Genomic DNA, 21,230 nt, shown 5'->3' with positions numbered 1-21,230 from the left:
TTTTTTTTTATTTATTTATTTTTTTTAATCTAGTCTGCTACAGTATGATCAGGGATAGAGTGATTTTTCATTTTATTAATTTTTTTATTTTTTTTTTATTTTTTTTATTCTAGTCTGCTACAGTATGATCAGGGATAGAGTGATTTTTCATTTTCTCTCAGACACATGAGAGCAGCACACATCTTTCAGTGTCTGTCTTGATTAAAAGCGTAAAAAACAGCAGATATCGTCAATAAAAAACGGATAATTAAAAAAGCTATACCTGCACATCGACTTTATTAGAATTTTTAGACTTTTTACATCTTTATGCAGATGCAGACTGTTTTAAAAGCAATGTCGTTTTATGTTCATTCCAGTAAAGTGATAATGCATCAGTTACAATAATTAATAGTAAATCCACCTGATTCTAATGACATAGGTTTTTTTTTTAAAGTAATAATAATATAATTTATATAAAATAGTATTATAAAAAATTATTATAAATTTTAATATTATAAATTATTATAAAAAAAGTAAACATTAAAACATGAGCCAAAAGTAAAAAAAATATGAACCTAATGTAAGACTAAAAAATAATGTAAGAAAGCTGTTATGTAAAATAATAATTAAATAAATAAATAATAGACAACTGGTTAAAGTTTTTTATTGTTAATATTAGAAAACAATAAAGACATACAGGATAACAGAATTATATGCAAGGGAGCAAGAAAATAATAAGATTTACACTTTTATTATTAGAAGAATCAGAAATCAGATACAGGTTACTGTTTCTAAACTTACACTTGTGTAAGAAAGATAGATCTAAATAAAATAAAAATAAAAACATCCGACTCTTCTCTCTCATAATGTGTAAAACAAGAACATATTTCCTAACTAACGAATTGAGAAATCAGAAAACAAATGTTTTTCCAGAGATTCTTAGTGTACCAGAGTAAATGAGACACATCTTTAGGTCGGAGACCACAGAATGAGCAATTTACATTAAATAAATCATCAGAAGTAAACCTTGGTGTTATTTTTTATTGTATATAAAATATCCCAGCTGATGTGACACCATCAACACAAGGACATAGTGACGACATGGTTGTGATCACGTCACATCCGCCAGAGGGCGCTGGTGGTTTCCAAAGCCTCTGGCATCGAGACATCTACAGAGAGGACAATGTAGTTGTTAGTAATGTTTGGCAAAGCACAGGGTCATTAAACAACTCAACACACAACAGCAGTGATTCACAGCTGAGCAGGAGAGAGCTGTGGTCGCACGATGGGAGCAGCTGTGTGTTAATAAATGATCAGATAAGTTCGAGAAGCATCAAGCGAAGCGAAGAAGTCAAAGCAGGAACAATGAGGATCTGAATCTGGATGATTCATGCGGACTTTCTCACTTTACTCGACGAGGACGGACAAAGATCGCCAGTAGTGCTGTCGCTTTCGCATTACTCTAGTGTGGCATAATCTTTACTGATCTTGACTGGTCTCTACTGATCTTGACTGGTCTTTACTGGTCGTTTAAAAGTCCCGAGGATGGCGCTCGCTCGCGTGAACCGCGTCTGATCTGATCGCTCTCGGTAAGAGACACTTCATTTCATTCAGTCAGTAATTCCTGTCTGGGTGAAATAAAACTCGCTTTTGTTTACAAATGCTTTAATGCCTTTATTTGACCTCTGTGCGCTTTGTGTGAACTTTCAGTTCAGTACAGACAAATGCTTAAATGAAAGCTTTAGTGCAGGTCGCTGCCTAAAATAACTTTTAAACTAACATTAAATACCGTGGTAATAGTATGATTGTTGGACAGGGTACTATAGTAGTGTACTATTGTTTTTGTATGTTAAAAACACATTAAAAGTTATAATATTGGAGATAGTAATAATCATTCAGTATCGGTCACTGTTCCTCATCTTGTATGTCTTAATTGTTGATTATTTATTAAAACTGATTTAAACTTTTTTTCTTTTTGTTCTATAAATGTCCACTTTTTTATGCAATCATATTTACATGTATTGTTTTACTCTTGTCCCAGACACATTTCCATGATAAAAAATGGAAATTAATTACAAATATGTTTAATATTACATCTTTAAAACTTCATAATCTAAACAAAAAGTAAAAATTGTAAACTATTTTAATATTTATTCTGGCAAAATGATTAATCTCTCTCTCTTTTTTTCCTTTTAATTAAAGCTGTCTCAATTGTGGCATCATATTCAACACAACAAACAATTTTCTATCTAATAAAGTTTCCTCAAAAGTATTTTTTTTAACGTTTATACAGATGCAGGCTGTTTTACACACTTTGACAGTTCAGTAAACACTTAGGGTAATGGTTAAGAATGAATAAATCCACAATATTACTAACTAATAGTAGCCCTAATATAATTTAATATAATTTTAAATTCAGATTAATAAATAATTTAACTTTAACCATAAGTTACACCATTAACCATGAGTAAGACTAATAATGGAAGAGCTGTTAAACAAATAAAACAAAATAAACCCAATAATCACAAACCATTTCAGGATTTTTCGTGTAATTTAGACTATATCTGGGTTTCTTTCATTTCGGTTATGACTATCTCTCAGCTGATGACATATTCAAATTAAAAAATGACTCGTATAGGCGATTCAGAGTCGATAACTTTATTTATCATGCACTTTTGACTTTACAACTTTGCAGAATGTTTACATTCACAAACAACTAGGCTATATTACACACTGCATGAAAGGGAATATTCGAACAACCATAATAGGAACACTTTAAGTATTGTTTCTGTTGGCATTGAGGACGCAGTTGTGTCACAGTTAGGAGAGTTTTCAACTGGTCTTGACTGAGTATGAATATGATTTAATGCCAGCACTGCAGCCTTCAGCTTCCACATCTGTGACTGCTTGAGGTATCAGTTCAACTCTGAAAATAGAAGACAGGAAATGGCTCGCATTGATGGCTTAGGCTGTTATTAGGGTTGACAGATGCTTGCCAGTGCCAAAATGAAACTCAATGCATATGCTTTCATTGGATTGCACAATGTGCTTTGGGAGGGAATAAAAGAAACTGTGTTTGAACATTTAAAGAGCCTGGCAGATTTGTTTGTTTTGATAATAGGCCTGGGGCAAAAAATTAATACAGCAACAGTTTTATAAACACAGTAACACAATATTTTGTGTGGGAATATTGTATCGAAACACGGATGGCAAGTATCATTCTTTTCAGAGCCTGAATTTTGGCTCGGGATTCCGAATATTGTGGAAATTAATGTAAGCTCTGCACTTTTAATATTAAATATTAACAATTTTAAATTTCTTTCAGACCGTAAATCAGCACTACTGCATCTCTCTCTTTCTCTCTCATTCTCTTTGTGTTATTGCTAGACTATTTCACAACTACTAAAATAAGCCAATAGTGCCATCTAGCATCCAAGTTGTACAAATTTATGTATCTTCCTAAAACATTAAAATGATTCTGCACATAATTAGCTACATTTAATATCGTGGCTTAAAAATCATGATAATATCATATCGTGGCTTAGGAATCGTGATAATATCGTATTGTATCTTCGGAATTGGGATAATATCGTATCGTGGCTTAGGAATCGTGATCATTTCGTATCGTGGATTAGGAATCATGATAATATCGTGGTTTAGGAATCGTGAGAATATCGTGGTTTAGGAATCGTGAGAATATCGTGGTTTAGGAATCGTGAGAATATCGTATCGTGGATAAGGAATCATGATTATTTCGTATCGTGGTTTAGGAATCATGATAATATCGTGGTTTAGGAATCATGATAATATCGTGGTTTAGGAATCATGATAATATCGTGGATTAGGAATCGTGATAATATCGTGGTTTAGGAATCGTGATAATATCGTGGATTAGGAATCATGATAATATCGTGGATTAGGAATCATGATAATATCGTGGATTAGGAATCATGATAATATCGTATTTTAGGAATCATGATAATATCGTGGATTAGGAATCGTGATAATATCGTGGTTTAGGAATCGTGATAATATCGTGGATTAGGAATCATGATAATATCGTGGATTAGGAATCATGATAATATCGTGGATTAGGAATCATGATAATATCGTGGTTTAGGAATCGTGATAATATCGTGGTTTAGGAATCGTGATAATATCGTGGTTTAGGAATCGTGAGAATATCGTATCGTGGATTAGGAATCATGATAATATCGTGGTTTAGGAATCGTGAGAATATCGTGGTTTAGGAATCATGATAATATCGTGGTTTAGGAATCATGATAATATCGTGGTTTAGGAATCGTGAGAATATCGTGGTTTAGGAATCGTGAGAATATCGTATCGTGGATTAGGAATCATGATAATATCGTGGTTTAGGAATCGTGAGAATATCGTATCGTGGATTAGGAATCATGATAATATCGTGGTTTAGGAATCGTGAGAATATCGTATCGTGGATTAGGAATCATGATAATATCGTGGTTTAGGAATCGTGAGAATATCGTATCGTGGATTAGGAATCATGATAATATCGTGGTTTAGGAATCGTGAGAATATCGTATCGTGGATTAGGAATCATGATAATATCGTGGTTTAGGAATCATGATAATATTGTATCTTAGGAATCGTGATAATATCTTATTGTGGATTAGGAATCATGATAATATCGTGGTTTAGGAAGCGTGATAATATCTTTTCATGGCTTAGGAATCATGATAATATCGTGGTTTAGGAATCATGATAATATCGTGGTTTAGGAAGCGTGATAATATCTTTTCATGGCTTAGGAATCATGATAATATCGTGGTTTAGGAATCATGATAATATCGTGGTTTAGGAATCATGATAATATCGTGGTTTAGGAAGCGTGATAATATCTTTTCATGGCTTAGGAATCATGATAATATCGTGGTTTAGGAATCATGATAATATCGTGGTTTAGGAATCATGATAATATTGTGGCTTAGGAATTGTGATATCATTTTGTGGCTTAGGAATCATGATAATATTGTATCATGGGGCCACTGGTGATTCCCACCCCTATTTGATAATGTTCATTAGAGAATGATTTATTAGTTTTAAGAAAATTAATTATCTCCCTGACGAAGACTTGTACGCCGAAACGCGTCGGAGTTTTTAAAGGTTTATGATGACCAAGCCATAAAATAAAGGCTTTTTAATTTTTCTTAAAGAGAGTGCCTTGGAGTTTCCTAATTTGTTCTAATTATCTTAATTTATTGAGATATTTAATTTAAGATAATGAAAATGTATTTCCATGTGGTTTTGATCACCAGGGTCCGCAGTGATGCAGTGAGGATGGGCGCTGTTGCGGCGAGTCAGGCAGGCGCGGGCGGTTGAGCTGGCGTTGAGGACAGGAAGAATGCACTTATCCCAAATCGGCACCAACAAAATCTGCTTCCTGCTTTCCCTGGCATTTTGTGCCCTCCTGGTGCTCCTTATTCCCTCCTTACAACCTCCACAGCGTCAGGCCGATCTGCCCCAACCGCGACCCCGTGCCAAGCCCGCCAGAGCCGGACGCAGACACGACCTCTACGGGAACCCCGGCCAAGGAAGTCAGGATGCCAAGGATGGTAGTTTCATTCACCCACTTCCTCCCGGAGGCCGACCCCGGGACCCGCAGACGGTGTTAGAGGGGGACGCTGCACACGCCAGCTCCCCTGGGTCCCGTTCCAAAGACTCATTGGATTTGAGAGACATTTTTATTGCCGTTAAGACCACCAGAAAGTATCACAAGTCCAGACTGCAGCTCCTGTCTCAGACCTGGGTGTCCAGAGCCAAGGAACAGGTAGGGAAGAGTTGTATTCGTCTATTACTTATAAATAATCACTATTATTCTGGAATCCACTAAAGGTGAAACTCCCAAGTTACAAATTCATTTTTTCTTTTGATCTATTTTGGTCATTTTTCATTATATCGTCAGGGTAGTTCACCCAAGTTCTCTCTTCAAATGCAATCAAAATGTAAATATGAACATTTAATTGAACTCTCTGTATTCCTTGAAATTCTGTATCCCAATCGAGACGTCTCCAATCAAAAATACACGTTTTTTTTTTTATTATTAATATTGAAAAATAAATAATGAAAAATATCAAGTTGCACATGAGATCATCAATCGTCTGATGACGGCTCATCATTGGCTTGTGCAATGACCGAAGTCAAGAAAGTGTTTCAGTCTTCTGTGCTCTCTACAATGTGCACATCTACTGTCGCATTAAAACAACATGAAGTGAAAAAATGCATTTATACAGAAAATTAAATAAGTCGTGCTGTCAAATCGATTAATCAGGATTAATTGCATCTAAGTTTGTAAATATATATACTTATATAAATATATATGTGTGTGTGTGTGTGAAAGTGTGTGTATATATAGGCTATATATGAAGAGTTCAGATGCAAAAACCTCTAAATGCCATCTGAAATTTCCTCCTAGAATGATCATTTTTATCAAGCTTGTATATTTAAGTTCAATAATTTCACTTAAATGGCAATTAATAGGTCATTTTCATTGCCATTTAAGTGAAATTACTGAACTTAAATATACAAGCTTCATAAAAATGATCATTCTAGGAGGAAATTTCAGATGGCATTTAGAGGTTTTTGCATCTGAACTCTTCATATATAAAATATGTATACACATATATTAGGGCTGACCGATATATCGCATGACATTGTTAGGCGCATCTCGTCAGTAAAGCCGGTTCCTTGATTAGTAGTAAATCGCCAGTCAGTATCGTCAGTATGAGCCATATCGCAGTCCGCGATAATTAATGCGATATGGCTCAGCTTGTCAGTGAACTACGGCTCTGTGTAGTAAATGCCGCTCCATCTGAAAGCAGGAGACGGCGATTTACTACTAATCAAGGAACCGGCTTTACTGACGAGATGCGCCTAACAATGTCATGCGATATATCGCCCAGCCCTAACATATATATTTATTTACAGACGTTTATGTAAGATACGATTAATCGCTTTGAACATTTCAAAATAAAGTTAACTATTTGATGACAGCTCACTGATAATTTGGCATTTTTAAAAAGGTCAAACAAGTCTTCTAGTATTATATATACTTTTTTTTTTTTTACATGTTACATCATATAATTTAGTCATTTGACTGAAGTGTCGCCACACCGCCCTAGATATTATGCGGAATGTTGACTTTCAGACTAATTTATTTATTTCGAAACTCTGAAGCCTGATGTTTTACTGGAAGATCGATTTTTGACCTTTTGATTAAACATTACAAGGTCCAAAAAAAATATATGCATGGGTGAATCGTTCACAATGCAAAACAAATAGGCTGAACTTCCATTTCATGTGGACTTCATTGCTCTTCTGGACCTGTGCATGCCATTTTGCAGAGCCTTGCAAGTGGCCAGTGACATGTGTAAAGGTGTTAATACACACAGTGGTCAGCGTAAACCTGTGAGGAGGAAGTGTGGCAGCCGCTCTCTGGCGGTGTGCCGGGTGCTTTAAGAGTGTTTGAGGTTAACGGGGGGTTCAGTTTTGGTGCCCCTCGGGCCCCCTGGAAGAGGAAGTTCCTCAGCAACCCGAGACACACAGACATAAGACGGTGTGTGTTTGCTTTCATCCAAGCACATTTACTTGACTGCCAAAGGTGCCGGGGCAGCAGACTCTCCCCCTTCCTGAGGCCTCTCCAGAGCGCTGAGTGGGGCCCTAAGGGGCCCCGAGATTGACTTAACCTGTAAAGCAGCGCAGAACCATTGTTTTGCCATTGCACAACAGGGCCAAAATGCCCAGGAGAAATTTCAAGAATTCAGCTTCGCTCAAATAAAGCGAGATTGTGTGTTTGGTAAGTGCCAGCTCATGCCAGAAGAAACATTCTTTCCCTGTTAGATTTGCAGAATTTGTCCAGACTTTTGGGGCAAAGTCCACTCCTCAACCTTGTTCCTTATATGACTTTCTACTTGAATAACCTTCTACTTTTAGCTACACTTTCTGAAAACGGTTCAAGGAGCATCTTCAAATGATAATTACATGCGGACACATACTTCATTTTGTTGGATATGTCATGTACTCACTGGAAAACTTGGTTACACCTTATTTTAAGGTGTCATTGTTACAGTGTAATTATATATTTAAGTATATTAAGCAACTACATGTACTTACTATAGGGTTAGGGTAGGATTAGGGTTTGGTTGAGGGTTAGTTGCATGTAATTATGCATAATGTATAGTTATTACTATGGTAAGTACATGTAACAAGGACTCTGTAAAATAAAGTGTTACCGAAAACATTAATCTTGTTTAAACAGCTTTAAGCTTTAAAGCCTGGAAAAACAATCTCAGACATTCTCACAGTGGCTTTGTTCAGGAGTTTTCCAAAGTACAGCTCAAGATGTACCAAGTGTTGGAAAATATCAAGAATCCCTTTCATTTCCAGTGTCGTGACCACAGCAGTAGCGGAGTATGGAGGACTTTAAAGCAGTAGTTCATCCAAAAATGAAAATTGTCTTTATTTACTCTTCATTCAACAAATATCCTGTTAAATTTATGTAAAAATATTGACAGTTGTTTCAGGTATTTTGGGATGGCATATTGGTGTTTGTGTATTTTACAACTTAAAACTGTATATATGTAATTGTCATATTGTTAATATATCAATCTACTTCAACTATCAATAATTCATTTTTACCTTAAAATATTATAAAACAGGTTGTAAAATTACACGCCACATTCACTAAATGGCATAAAATATAACACTAAACACCCTAATGTACATTACTGATTGCGAATGTAAGAAGAAACAAAGTTATTCATAAAATATTTACTGTAAATTACTTCCAGAAACCACCATTTCAACTGTTTTACAGTAAAATTAAATTATGCATAGTTTGCATATGCATAATGCAAGTTTAATTAATTTAAAAATTATAAATCAAACACAAAAAAGACAAATTATTTTATTTGCTTACTTCTTTGTTTTAACATTTTCGTTACTTGAAATAAAATAAACGTTAACTGAAATAAAACAAAATAGAAAAAACGTATTGTTTCTGAAAATTGTCATAGCAATAATTATTTTCATTGTTTAACTTGATGTACTAAAATAATTAAAACTAAAACAAAAATTAATAAAAACTACATAGACTTATAAAAAAACAATAAAAATGACAAAAACACACAAAAACTTAAACTAAAATTAAAATCAAAGTGGAGAATACAAAAATAAAAACCTATAATAGTATCTCAACTGCATGAGATATTTACCTGCATGTCATGTGACCATTACCCAACATCAGAGAACCATGAACATGTGAATGTGTTGTTAAATTATTGAAATATTAACTTCAAATTCTCAGTGAATACTTGAGGAAAATAATTTAGATCAAAGGGGTTTGGCTGACAAAAAAAGTTTGTGAATCCCTGATTAAAATGTGTAAAGATGATGAACAGTATTTTACAGCACTGGTCACTGCATCTCTGGCTCCTGCGGATTGAACACTGACTTTCTCTGTTTCAGACGTTTATCTTCACTGATGGGGAGGATAAGGAGCTCCGGCAGAAAGCAGGTAGTGTTATGAGCAGTTGTGCCTATTAAATAATCACCCATTTTACAGCTTAATTTTAAAGGTGTGGTTGATTATGATTTGACTTTTCTAACTTTAGTTAGTGTGTAATGTTGCTGTTTGAGCATAAACAACATCTGCAAAGTTACAACACTCAAAGTTTAAAGCAAAGGGAAATATTTGCTTTTAAAGAAATAGTTTTTTAAGGACTACAACAAACGGCTGGTAGAGACTACACGACATTCCTCCCGGGTTAGTGACATCACTAACCCTCAAATTTACATAAACCCCGCCCCCGGAACACGCAAGCAGTGTTGAGAAGAGGAAGAGTTGTTGTAGTCGAGCACATTTGTGAGTCTGCTCAAGCTGTCGCATCTGTCTTTTCACATGCAATACAGTACGCAACACAAATGCAATATCATGTCACTCTGTAGGCATCTTACAACAGTTCCCACATGAGCGATTTTATAGATTATCATGACAGAATATGCTAATCAAAGACTTGAAGATAGTTAACTCCACATCAGCAACATAAATTCATCAACTAACCATTCAGAAATGTCCTGTTGTATTCTACATGTTGTCACTTCTTCTCGAGTCTCTCCATCATTGTCCGACTCCAGTTTAAACATAAAATGCAGAACAGTTTCAGACATGATACAGGTAATCAGAGTTACTAACACACACGAGCAGTTGAAGCTCCGCCCTCTGTGCCGGGAGCAGCAGCTCATTTGCATTTAAAGGGACACGCACGAAACGACATGTTTTTCTGAGCCTCGAAAAGGGACAACTTTAACATGCTGTAAAAAATTATCTGTGGGGTATTTTGAGCTAAAACTTCACATATACACTCACTTATTTTACATATTGTAAAAAGGGGCATTACACCACCCCTTTAAGAGAAAAAAATCTAGATACCATAAAATCTCACTACTCGACTAGGCAACCATCCTGACCCATGCCTAGTTAGAAGAACCTCATATTCATGCTTCATTTCATCATGACTTGGAGTATGTCATGTGAAATTATGTGATGGGTCATCTAAGTCATAAAAGCATAAGTGGTCTGTCACTGTCTCCTCAAGGGCTGAACATCATCAACACCAACTGCTCTGCTGCGCACACGCGTCAAGCCCTGTGCTGCAAGATGTCTGTGGAGTATGACAAGTTCATCGAGTCACAGAAAAAGTTGAGTTCATCTTACATGGAAATTCATCTCACTAAATGGAAAATCTCCCAATGCATGAAATCACAGCGTACAGTCGTCATCACCAGCGTTATCAGCAGATGTTTCATTCATTAAGATAAAACTTTGGATTTTTTAAAGTGTTTTTTTATTAATAGTAATATTATAAATACAGTAAAAACAGTAATATAGTGAAATATTATTACAAAGTGAAAGAACTCTTTTCTATGTGATTATATGATAAACTGTAATTTATTCCTGTGATCAAAGCTGAATTTTCAGCATCATTACTCCAGTCTTCAGTGTCACATGATCCCTCAGAAATCATTCTAATATGATGCTTTGATGAAGAAATATTTCTGATTAATAGAATGTTGAAAACAGTCGTGTTGCTTTATATTTTTTTTGTGGAAACAGTGAAACATTACCAGTGGAAAGTTTTGGGTAAATTAAGTAAGATTAAAAAAAGAATAATACTTTATTCAGCATTCAAATGATCAAAAGTGACAGGAAATACATTTAGAATGTTAAAAAAAAAAAAAATTACACTTTCTATTCATTAAAGAATCCTGAAAAATATATCAGTGTTTCCCCAAAGATATTACACAGCACAACTATTTTCAACATTGATGATAATCAATCATAAATGTTTATTGAGCATCAAATCATCATATTAGAGTGATTTCTGAAGGATCATGTGACACTGAAGACTGGAGTAATGATGCTGAAGCTTTAAACACAGCAATAAATAATTACATTTTAAAATATATTCAAATAGTTATTTTAATTCATAATAGTATTTCACAATATTACTGTTTTTACTGTATCAAATAAAAGCAGCCTCTGTGAGCAGAAGAGACTTCTTTGAACATTAGTGAATTAACAGCCTTCTAAAGATCTCAGCATGAAGAGGCAGTGTTTTCATGTGTGTTTCTGTCCTCCCCGTGTGTGTTCTGCAGGTGGTTCTGTCACGTGGATGATGATAACTATGTGATCCTGCCCAGTTTGCTGGAGCTGCTGTCGTCCTACTCTCACACACAAGATGTGTATCTGGGCCGGCCCAGTCTGGACCACCCCATAGAGGCCGCCGAGAGGGTCAAGAGCGACGGATCGGTGAGCTTTGACTGGAAAGAGTAGGCCTGGGTGATAAAACGGCATCAGTATTTATCGACCGTTTACCTTTGTGTTCGAAACATCTCACGATAGTTTCCCTAAATGCATTAAAATGTAAATTGACATGAAGCAGCCACATAACAGGTTTGGTGACATGAACAACCCTCAAGCGTGCACCGTCCCTGATCATAAACAGCCTATCATATGCCTTGATAAAGTGCTATGTGTGACAAGTAAACAGCCAATCATTTAACAATTTGCGTTGCTGTGGGGTTCGGTTGCGCCATCGCCGTGCTTGCGGACGATGAGGAGATTGCGAATATAAAAGGACACAGCAGAAATAAATGCGACAACAGCCGTTTATAATGTTCTCTGTGTCTCTGTGAATGAGTGCCGTAGTTTTGTCTACTACACAAACCTCGAAACAGGTGTGATGCTCACAAATGTTTTCAGCATCTCAATATATGAAGACATGAACTTCATCTCCAGAGCCGCTTCTGAGTAGGGCTGTCACTTTTTATTCGATATTCGAATATGCATTCGAACATGACGTGAAATATCCGAAATCGAACTATAAATAAACTATCCGGTTTTTAAAGTGCCATGTTTTGGGCATTTTTTAGTCTATGATTAGACCGTTTGCTTTTTATTTTATTGTTTGCCATCTCATTCAGTAGCGGCCGCTCTAAACGTATTGTAGCGTAGACCCATGACCAAATCAAGCAAATAATAGCCAGCTTGTTTTGAAAATGGAAGATAACGACAAGACTAAAGAGACCGCACTGTAATTCCTGCCTATTACACACACACACACGACCCACAGAAAAGACGCGTGTCAGTATCGAGTTCTCTTTCGGGCTTGAACAAACCACAACACGCAAATTATGCCAAATGTCCGTTTTGTCGAGTGTCCTCATAAGAGCAGTCTTAAATTATTTAAATAAAGTCTTAAATGAACGTAGAGATGTGACAAAATGCGACGCAAAAGAAAAACTCTTCATGAAGCTCAGTGAAATTCAGCGACCATGTGACGTTTCCTGATGGATCAAGGTTGTTCGTTAACTTCATTTTACATTTTACTCGTAGATATTCGAATATATTCGAATACATTGCTTGATATTCGATATCCGTTCGAATTAGATTTTTCTCAAAAGTGACAGCCCTACTTCTGAGAGTGACTTACTGTCAGTAAGTCACTCTCAGAAGCAGCTCTGGAGATGAAGTTCATGTCTTTTTTTACTAGCATTTATTTATTTTAAAGTTGAGAAAAACTAACATCAAAATACACACTGAAACTGAAACTAAAAGATCTTCATGACAAAACATCAAAATAAAAGTCCAGTTTAATGTGAAGAAACTACTGTTGTATACTAAAATGTAATTCTTGTAGTAAAATATGATCTTGGGTACATTTTGACTGAGCTATACCATAAAAAAAAAATAAAAAAAAGTAATTTTCCTCGGTCTGTGATGACAGGTTCATTCTTATTCTTTTTTTTCTTTTTTTTTGCCTTTGTGAAATTTTGATCATGATTAATATATACAGTACCTTTCAAAAGTTTGGCATCGCTAAGATTTTTTAATGTTCTTGAAAGAAGTCTCTTCTGCTCACCAAGGCTGCATTTATTTGATCATAAATCCAGTGAAAACAGTAATATTGTGAAATATTATTACAATGTACAATACCTGTTTTCTATTTGAATATATTTTACAATGTAATTTATTCAAAGCTGAATTTTCAGCATCATTACTCCAGTCTTCATTCTCACATGATCCTTCAGAAATCATTCTAAATATGCTGATTTGTCAGTTTTGCTGCTTCAGGTTTTGTGGAATCTATGGATTTTTTTTTTTTTTAATAGAAACTTCAAAACAACAGCATTTATTTTAAAGTTAAATCTTTTATAACATTAGAAATGGTCACTTTTGATCAATTTAATGCATCCTTGCTGAATAAAAGTATACATTTCTTTGAAAAAAAAAAAAAGACTGACCCCAGACTTCTGAATGGAAGTGTATTAATCGTGTGTGTGTGTTCTGCAGGTGTCGGTGAAGTTCTGGTTCGCCACCGGAGGAGCTGGATTCTGCATCAGCCGAGGCTTAGCGCTCAAAATGAGTCCATGGGCGAGGTACACACACACTTACCCTTTGCTCAGAGATCTTACACTGATCATGCTGTTACACAAGTTTTTCTTGCCATGAATTAAACAAAACATCATTGACATGCATGCATTTATGCCTGTTACCCCAGATCCACTTTGCATGTAAACACACACCTTCCGGCATTCTTGTCAGCTTTATTCAGCGAGCACATGACTTACTATGCAACAGTTTTGATGTCAACACCTTATAATTATATATTCAAGACACCATAACTTTGAAATTATACGTGTAAAAAAATCTTTTATAGGCCTCTAACACAGGTTTACATGCGTTTTGGTGTACATTTTGTTGTTATTTTTTACACTGAATTAAATTTCTTTGTCTCTCACAGTCTTGGAAACTTCATCACAACTGCAGAGAAGATCCGCCTCCCGGACGACTGTACAGTAGGTTACATCATCGAGGCGTTGCTGGAAGTTCCTCTGACACACACAGGCCTGTTCCACTCACACCTGGAGAATCTCCAGAGACTCCCAACAGACAACATACTCACACAGGTCAGATCGCTAGGAGGACCGTGGGCTACAAGAGTGGGGATTTTACAAATGTTCAGCATAATGTTTAGTAGAGATACTGCAAGTTTGTTTTCAACAGTTACACCTGTATATATGTTAAACCTATGTATCATATTTGATATGCAGATTTCAAAGGCCTTCAAATAATCAATATGATCAAAACCTGTTGCTCACAATCTACTACATGCCCTCTGTCGTCTGAGTGATAGTTCATACTTGTTTAGCAAGTAAAAGGCCTTTTAGTATAATTGTAAATGCATCCACCTTTAGGTTACTGATTTTTATAAAGTAAATGTATAAGTCAAGTCTAGTCACCTTTATTTACACTCACCTAAAGGATTATTAGGAACACCATACTAATACCCTGTTTGACCCCCTTTCGCCTTCAGAACTGCCTTAATTCTACGTGGATTTGATTCAACAAGGTGCTGAAAGCATTCTTTAGAAATGTTGGCCCATATTGATAGGATAGCATCTTGCAGTTGATGGAGATTTGTGGGATGCACATCCAGGGCACGAAGCTCCCGTTCCACCACATCCCAAAGATGCTCTATTGGATTGAGATCTGGTGACTGTGGGGGCCATTTTAGTACAGTGAACTCATTGTCATGTTCAAGAAACCAATTTGAAATGATTCGAGCTTTGTGACATGGTGCATTATCCTGCTGGAAGTAGCCATCAGAGGATGGGTACATGGTGGTCATAAAGGGATGGACATGGTCAGAAACAATGCTCAGGTAGGCCGTGGCATTTAAACGATGCCCAATTGGCACTAAGGGGCCTAAAGTGTGCCAAGAAAACATCCCCCACACCATTACACCACCACCACCAGCCTGCACAGTGGTAACAAGGCATGATGGATCCATGTTCTCATTCTGTTTACGCCAAATTCTGACTCTACCATCTGAATGTCTCAACAGAAATCGAGACTCATCAGACCAGGCAACATTTTTACAGTCTTCAACTGTCCAATTTTGGTGAGCTCGTGCAAATTGTAGCCTCTTTTTCCTATTTGTAGTGGAGATGAGTGGTACCCGGTGGGGTCTTCTGCTGTTGTAGCCCATCCGCCTCAAGGTTGTGCGTGTTGTGGCTTCACAAATGCTTTGCTGCATACCTCGGTTGTAACAAGTGGTTATTTCAGTCAAAGTTGCTCTTCTATCAGCTTGAATCAGTCGGCCCATTCTCCTCTGACCTCTAGCATCAACAAGGCATTTTCGCCCACAGGACTGCCGCATACTGGATGTTTTTCCCTTTTCACACCATTCTTTGTAAACCCTAGAAATGGTTGTGCGTGAAAATCCCAGTAACTGAGCAGATTGTGAAATACTCAGACCGGCCCGTCTGGCACCAACAACCATGCCACGCTCAAAATTGCTTAAATCACCTTTCTTTCCCATTCTGACATTCAGTTTGGAGTTCAGGAGATTGTCTTGACCAGGACCACACCCCTAAATGCATTGAAGCAACTGCCATGTGATTGGTTGATTAGATAGCATTACTGAGAAATTGAACAGGTGTTCCTAATAATCCTTTAGGTGAGTGTATATAGCACTTTTTTTTACAATGCAGATCGTTTCAAAGCAGCTTCACAGAGATAACAGGAAAATAATGCAATAAAGTTTGTTTCCAGAAGAAAATAGTCACAGTCCAGCTTAAGCAAGCTCAGTGTTTTCATTTTTGTTGTAAAAATGTTATTAATTTAGTTCATTTATATATATATTTATATAGCCGCTCTGAAGAAAACCGTGATGTCATCGTCCAGCTCAGTTCTCATATAATGGTGTCAAATCAGGCAGATCAATAATATTGTTGAATATTAAATTAAATGTTAAATATAATGTCCCCAAATAAGCAAGTCAAACGCCAAAGGTGAAACAGGCGACAGTTGCAAGGAACCCAAACTCCATCAGTGACAGAATGGAGAAAAAACCTTGTGAGAACCCAGGCTCAGTCGCTCAGTTCTCCTCTGGCCAACGAACGAACAGTGTATGATTATGATCCAGGCAGCATTACAGGTCAGAAGTCAGATTGGATTAGAACAATCAGAATATTATCCAGTTCATCTGGTTGAAGATCGGAGTCACGAGTTTGTTGAGGATCAGTGCCGATGGCTGTCGTGTCGATGAGGCCTTCACAGTCTATAGGAATAGCATTTATATTGTTAGTAATATTTCAAGATAAACACTTTATGGACTGAAACAACTTTTGTTGAAAATGTTATAAGAAATTATTGTAAGTGTATAATAAGAAAAATCATGTTGAAATGTATCAAATATGATCATCAGGCTTTTGAGGAAGGTTTATTTGTTCATCTCTCAATCATCATTGCATTGCATTATATGTTTTAAAACTACAGAGCTTTGATCATGAAACTGATGTGATGAATTTTTAATAGATAAGATAGTAAACTATCTTTTAAAACTAACCATGTTTCTAACATCTAAATCTTACTTCCCCTTTTGGGCCTAACATTCTAACACAATGTAATATGACGTTCTGACATTGACCTAGATGAGACCCAGATAGACTAAAGACTAGACTAAACGTCAATCATTGACGAGACCCAGATAGACTTGGGTCAGGTGCGAAATAGAGAAAAATCTACCACACTAAGCATTTAAATGTCATCTTACTAAGACATTATTGGCAGATATAGAGTGACGCCTGATATTTAAATGCATTTTATGTTAGATATACCTTTAAAAAAAGATTGCATTGATTGACATTACAAGCCATCAGAATTTCATCTTACTATTTATCCATATAAATATCAGCAACTTCAGCAAATTGTATATTTTGCTCAGTTTGGCTCTCTGAATAAAATAAGAGGCGTTTTTTCCTCCTCAAGTACTATATGAATCATACATTTTTTTTTAATCGTTTTATAATTTGATGTAAGATTTGTTGTCGAAAGGCTCAATAAATTGTACCATTTGACAACATTTAAATTATTTTGTATGTCAGGTTTTACAGGGTTAGTTCTGTTGTCAAAACAATTGTACACTTCCAGCATTTATTGAGGGCTTGATCCCAGATCACTCCCACCCCTCTACTTTGCCGCATCTGTGTAAATATATATCCTACTTACATAATACCTGCCTACTCCAATCCCATGATGCCTCTTTTGATTGAGATCCTCAGAGTTTTTGTGTTACTGTGCTTTCCTCCGTAGGTGACCCTCAGTTATGGTGGATTCGAGAACAGGAGGAATGTGGTCAGTGTTGGGGGAGTGTTCTCATTGGCTGAAGACCCTTCACGGTACACACACACATACGTCCACCCCAAATATATAATGTTTTGAACCACAGGTTGTTTCATCACTTAAAAATAAAGTTTCAGTGCTGGATTTTTATTAAAGAGGCCATTTTCTGCTCATTTAGTCTTGATTTAGTTTTTGGGCTCTACTAGAATAGGTTTACATGCTTGATAGATAAAAAAACTAATTATTTTTCACATATTTGACGTTGCAGCTCCTCTTCACAGTCTGTCAGTAACACTCTAGGGTGGGTTTCAAGTACAATGACATAATTCACAGCTTAAAGGGTTAGTTCACCCAAAAATGAAAATTCTGTCAGTAATTACTCTCCCTCATGTTGTTCCAACCGCGTAAGACATTCGTTCATCTTCAGAACACAAATTAAGATATTTCTGATGAAATCTGAGTGCTGGATCACTCCTCCATAGGCTTCTAGGTGACCGAAACTTGCTGGCCCAGAAAAGTTATTAAAGAGATCGTTAATATAGTCCAAGTGACTCCAGTGGCTTAATCTTAAGTTTATAAAGCGACGAGAATACTTTTTGTGCGCGAAAACAAACAAAAATAACGACTTTATTCCACTATTCATTTCCTTCTCTCTGGGCCTCTAGTTGGTTCACGTAGTGTTTTTGCGTAGCGCGTCTGTGTTACACGTCACCACGTAGGCTCACAATTGGCCGAAGCTGGTCATGTGTGTGATGCGTGATGACATATAACACAGACGCGCTGCGCTAAAACACTACGAGGCCCAGAGAGAAGGAAATGAATAGTGGAATAAAGTCGTTATTTTTTATTGTTTTTGCGCACAAAAAGTATTCTCGTCGCTTGATAAACTTAAGATTAAGCCACTGTAGTCACTTGGACTATATTAACGATCTCGTTAATAACTTTTCTGGGCCAGCAAGTTTCGGTCACCTAGCAGCCTATGGAGGAGTGATCCAGCTCTCAGATTTAATCAAAAATATCTTAATTTATGTTCCGAAGATGAACGAAGGTCTTACGCGGTTGGAACAACATGAGGGTGAGTAATTACTGACAGAATTTTCATTTTTGGGTGAACTAACCCTTTAACTATCATAGTTATAACTTCGATGCATCGTTGAAGAAATCAACTAGCAAGTCACGACTGTTTCCCGAAACCGTACTGTTGCTAATTTGTTGTCAACCACGTTGGTTAATGATGACACGCAGGTGGTGGAGTAACTTATTTTAATCAATTCGTTTTAGATTTAATTAATGCTATTTTGCTCAAGACAGAATTATTAAGTCCACGTCATGCAAACAAGAAACTATGCTTTAACTTTGCGATGCTGTTTGCGAATGTTGGCTAGGGAACTGTGGTTTCAAACACTGACTCGTTGAACTATGCTGATAATAACAACAGAACTTGCAACCCTAGTTGGCTAACGATGCTTTTGGGAACTAAGCACACCCCTGTTTAGTTCCTGTTTCTATGAAGCCCCTCCTGAAAAGCACACTGTGCTCTGATTGGTCGGCTGGATCAGTGTGTTGTGATTGGTCAAGCTCTTCGAGCGTGTTTGGGAAATGTCGCGCCCCTTACCATAACCGCCAGTTTAACACACTACTAACTAACTCAACCAGGCCCCGCCCCTTTATTCTGCGTATTAATTATTAAATGAGGAATATTGTGACGTGTTCGTTCCCGGAAGAAACTCAAGACTACAATGGAGGCGTTTCAGGAGTTCAGAAACAGTGACACTGATATAGAGAAGAACTCCCGCTGGAGGGACTTTGTGACTTTTCAGAGCTTTTTCACGCTCAAACAGCAACATTACACACTAAAGAAAGATGAACATGTAAAAAAAAAAAAAAATAGCATAATTGGTCCTCAGGCATGAAATAGAAGTTGTGATAGTCCTCTCTTCCCTGTTGTGACGTATATCCGAATGAAATGGCTTCTTGTAGTGATGGGAAGTTTGGATCATTTTACTGACTCTCTTGTTTGATCTCGTTCATCAAAATGAACGAATATTTTTTTGAGTCATTTCGTTCATTTAAGTAGCTTTAAATGTGATGCTTTTAACAGCCAAATCCCCCTAACACGTCCACCTACACAATCTTGATCATATTCTGAATTAAGAAATCATTATAATGCAGTCAAAAATAATTTACAGGGAACATAAATAATTACTTTACCTTCTGAGTCTTTCGTTCATTTGTCACGTGACAGACGCAATGAACGACTGATCACTAGCTTCTAGAACAAGAAAAAAATGTAGGGCGGGACTTGATTTCATCCATGGGGAATTGATTGGATGGTTGTGGTTTGCCATTGGCTGATCTCATGTGAGTGACAGGTTGCCCCGCCCTCACGCCAGTAAACACATCATCAGAGAAGAGAAGAGGGAGGGTATTTCGATTTAAGATTTCAGGACACATGTATTTAAAATAAAATGTGTACAGATAAATCATTTAATATATATAGTATAAACACTGCAATATTCTATAAAAAATAACTGTCTATAACTGACTTTAAGCAACCCTTATCTCTTCAGGTTTAAAAGCGTTCACTGCCTGCTCTACCCAGACACTGAGTGGTGTCCACGCAAGACTCGTCACTGACCGCTGGGATACGAGCGCAGACACAACTCTTCATGCCAAAATAATGCTCCGAATAACTCAGCTGGTTGGTGGTATGTGAAGCCAGTCAACACGTGTTTGTTTGGTACTTTATATGTTTTTATGGAGAAACAGGGTGGCTGTAATTTATTGTTGTCCTGAAATATAGTGTTTTTGCCCACTGATTTACATATATTGAGTCCCTGTTGTAAGAGCGTTTTGAAAGGATTGTGCTATCCGTTAGATTTACTGGGGGATTTTTCGTTGAAATGATTCAAGACACATTTTTTGTGGTTTCGGCATCTTTATAGAGTCGTCTTTTTCCTAAGGGCCATAAATATGTCCTGCACAATCCTATAAATCTGTGTGCAAGATGATCTCATGGACGAGAAATACAGTATTGATGCAGTTTATAGTTTTTTGTTTTGCAGATTTATGCAACCACCAGCTCATCTATTGCCAATGCTTTTCAGCTTATGTTCTTCTCTGTTTGTGATTTGTGGATGACAGAAGGCACTCAGTATGTCTCTGGACGTGCAGAAACTCTTGGAGTCGAGCAATTGAACTCCACTGAAACTATACTGACCAAAAGCAATTGTTGCAAATCTTGCTAATTTATCCATTGCTCGCCATTCATATTTTAATAGAGTGGTTTATTTAGTAGAAAACAACTTTTTGAATGATTTCCATTGAAACACCAGTGTGTGATGATTAGAAACATGACTGTTTAAATGTGTTTTCTGTGCTGTCTGAATGTTATTTGCACAAACACGTTCCTCACTGCAGGCCAGTGGTTTGCGTAAACATGCCAAAACTACACTACGCTTTCTCTCTCTTTTCTTAACAGTGACAAACATTTTGTAAACTCCATTGACACTACCAAATGCCA

The 21,230-nt window shown here is 36.6% G+C and overlaps 1 protein-coding gene across 1 annotated transcript; it reads left to right on the top strand.

Moving 5' to 3' along the window:
* Positions 1–1,106: 1,106 nt before the first annotated feature.
* Positions 1,107–20,388, top strand: rfng (RFNG O-fucosylpeptide 3-beta-N-acetylglucosaminyltransferase). Its single transcript, XM_079851065.1, has 9 exons — positions 1,107–1,568; positions 5,277–5,788; positions 9,484–9,532; positions 10,614–10,716; positions 11,674–11,827; positions 13,871–13,956; positions 14,322–14,487; positions 17,678–17,763; positions 20,278–20,388. Exons 2-9 carry the CDS (start codon positions 5,363–5,365, stop codon positions 20,342–20,344), a joined length of 1,137 nt encoding a protein of 378 aa, XP_079707191.1. The 5' UTR covers positions 1,107–1,568; positions 5,277–5,362; the 3' UTR covers positions 20,345–20,388.
* The last annotated feature ends 842 nt before the right edge of the window (positions 20,389–21,230 follow it).

The sequence above is a fragment of the Squalius cephalus genome, assembly GCF_949319135.1.
Source record: "Squalius cephalus genome assembly, chromosome: 19".
Lineage (NCBI taxonomy): Eukaryota > Metazoa > Chordata > Actinopteri > Cypriniformes > Leuciscidae > Squalius > Squalius cephalus.
The sequence above is the reverse complement of the archived record's forward strand: the minus strand, read 5'-3'. Positions and strand labels throughout refer to the sequence as shown.

Excerpts from the sequence above, each read along its gene's own strand:
- rfng (XM_079851065.1), top strand. The coding sequence starts at position 5,363 with ATGCACTTATCCCAAATCGGCACCAACAAAATCTGCTTCCTGCTTTCC. Across the intron at positions 5,789-9,483 it reads TGTCCAGAGCCAAGGAACAG|ACGTTTATCTTCACTGATGG; the intron begins GTAGGGAAGAGT and ends TCTCTGTTTCAG. Across the intron at positions 9,533-10,613 it reads GGAGCTCCGGCAGAAAGCAG|GGCTGAACATCATCAACACC; the intron begins GTAGTGTTATGA and ends TGTCTCCTCAAG.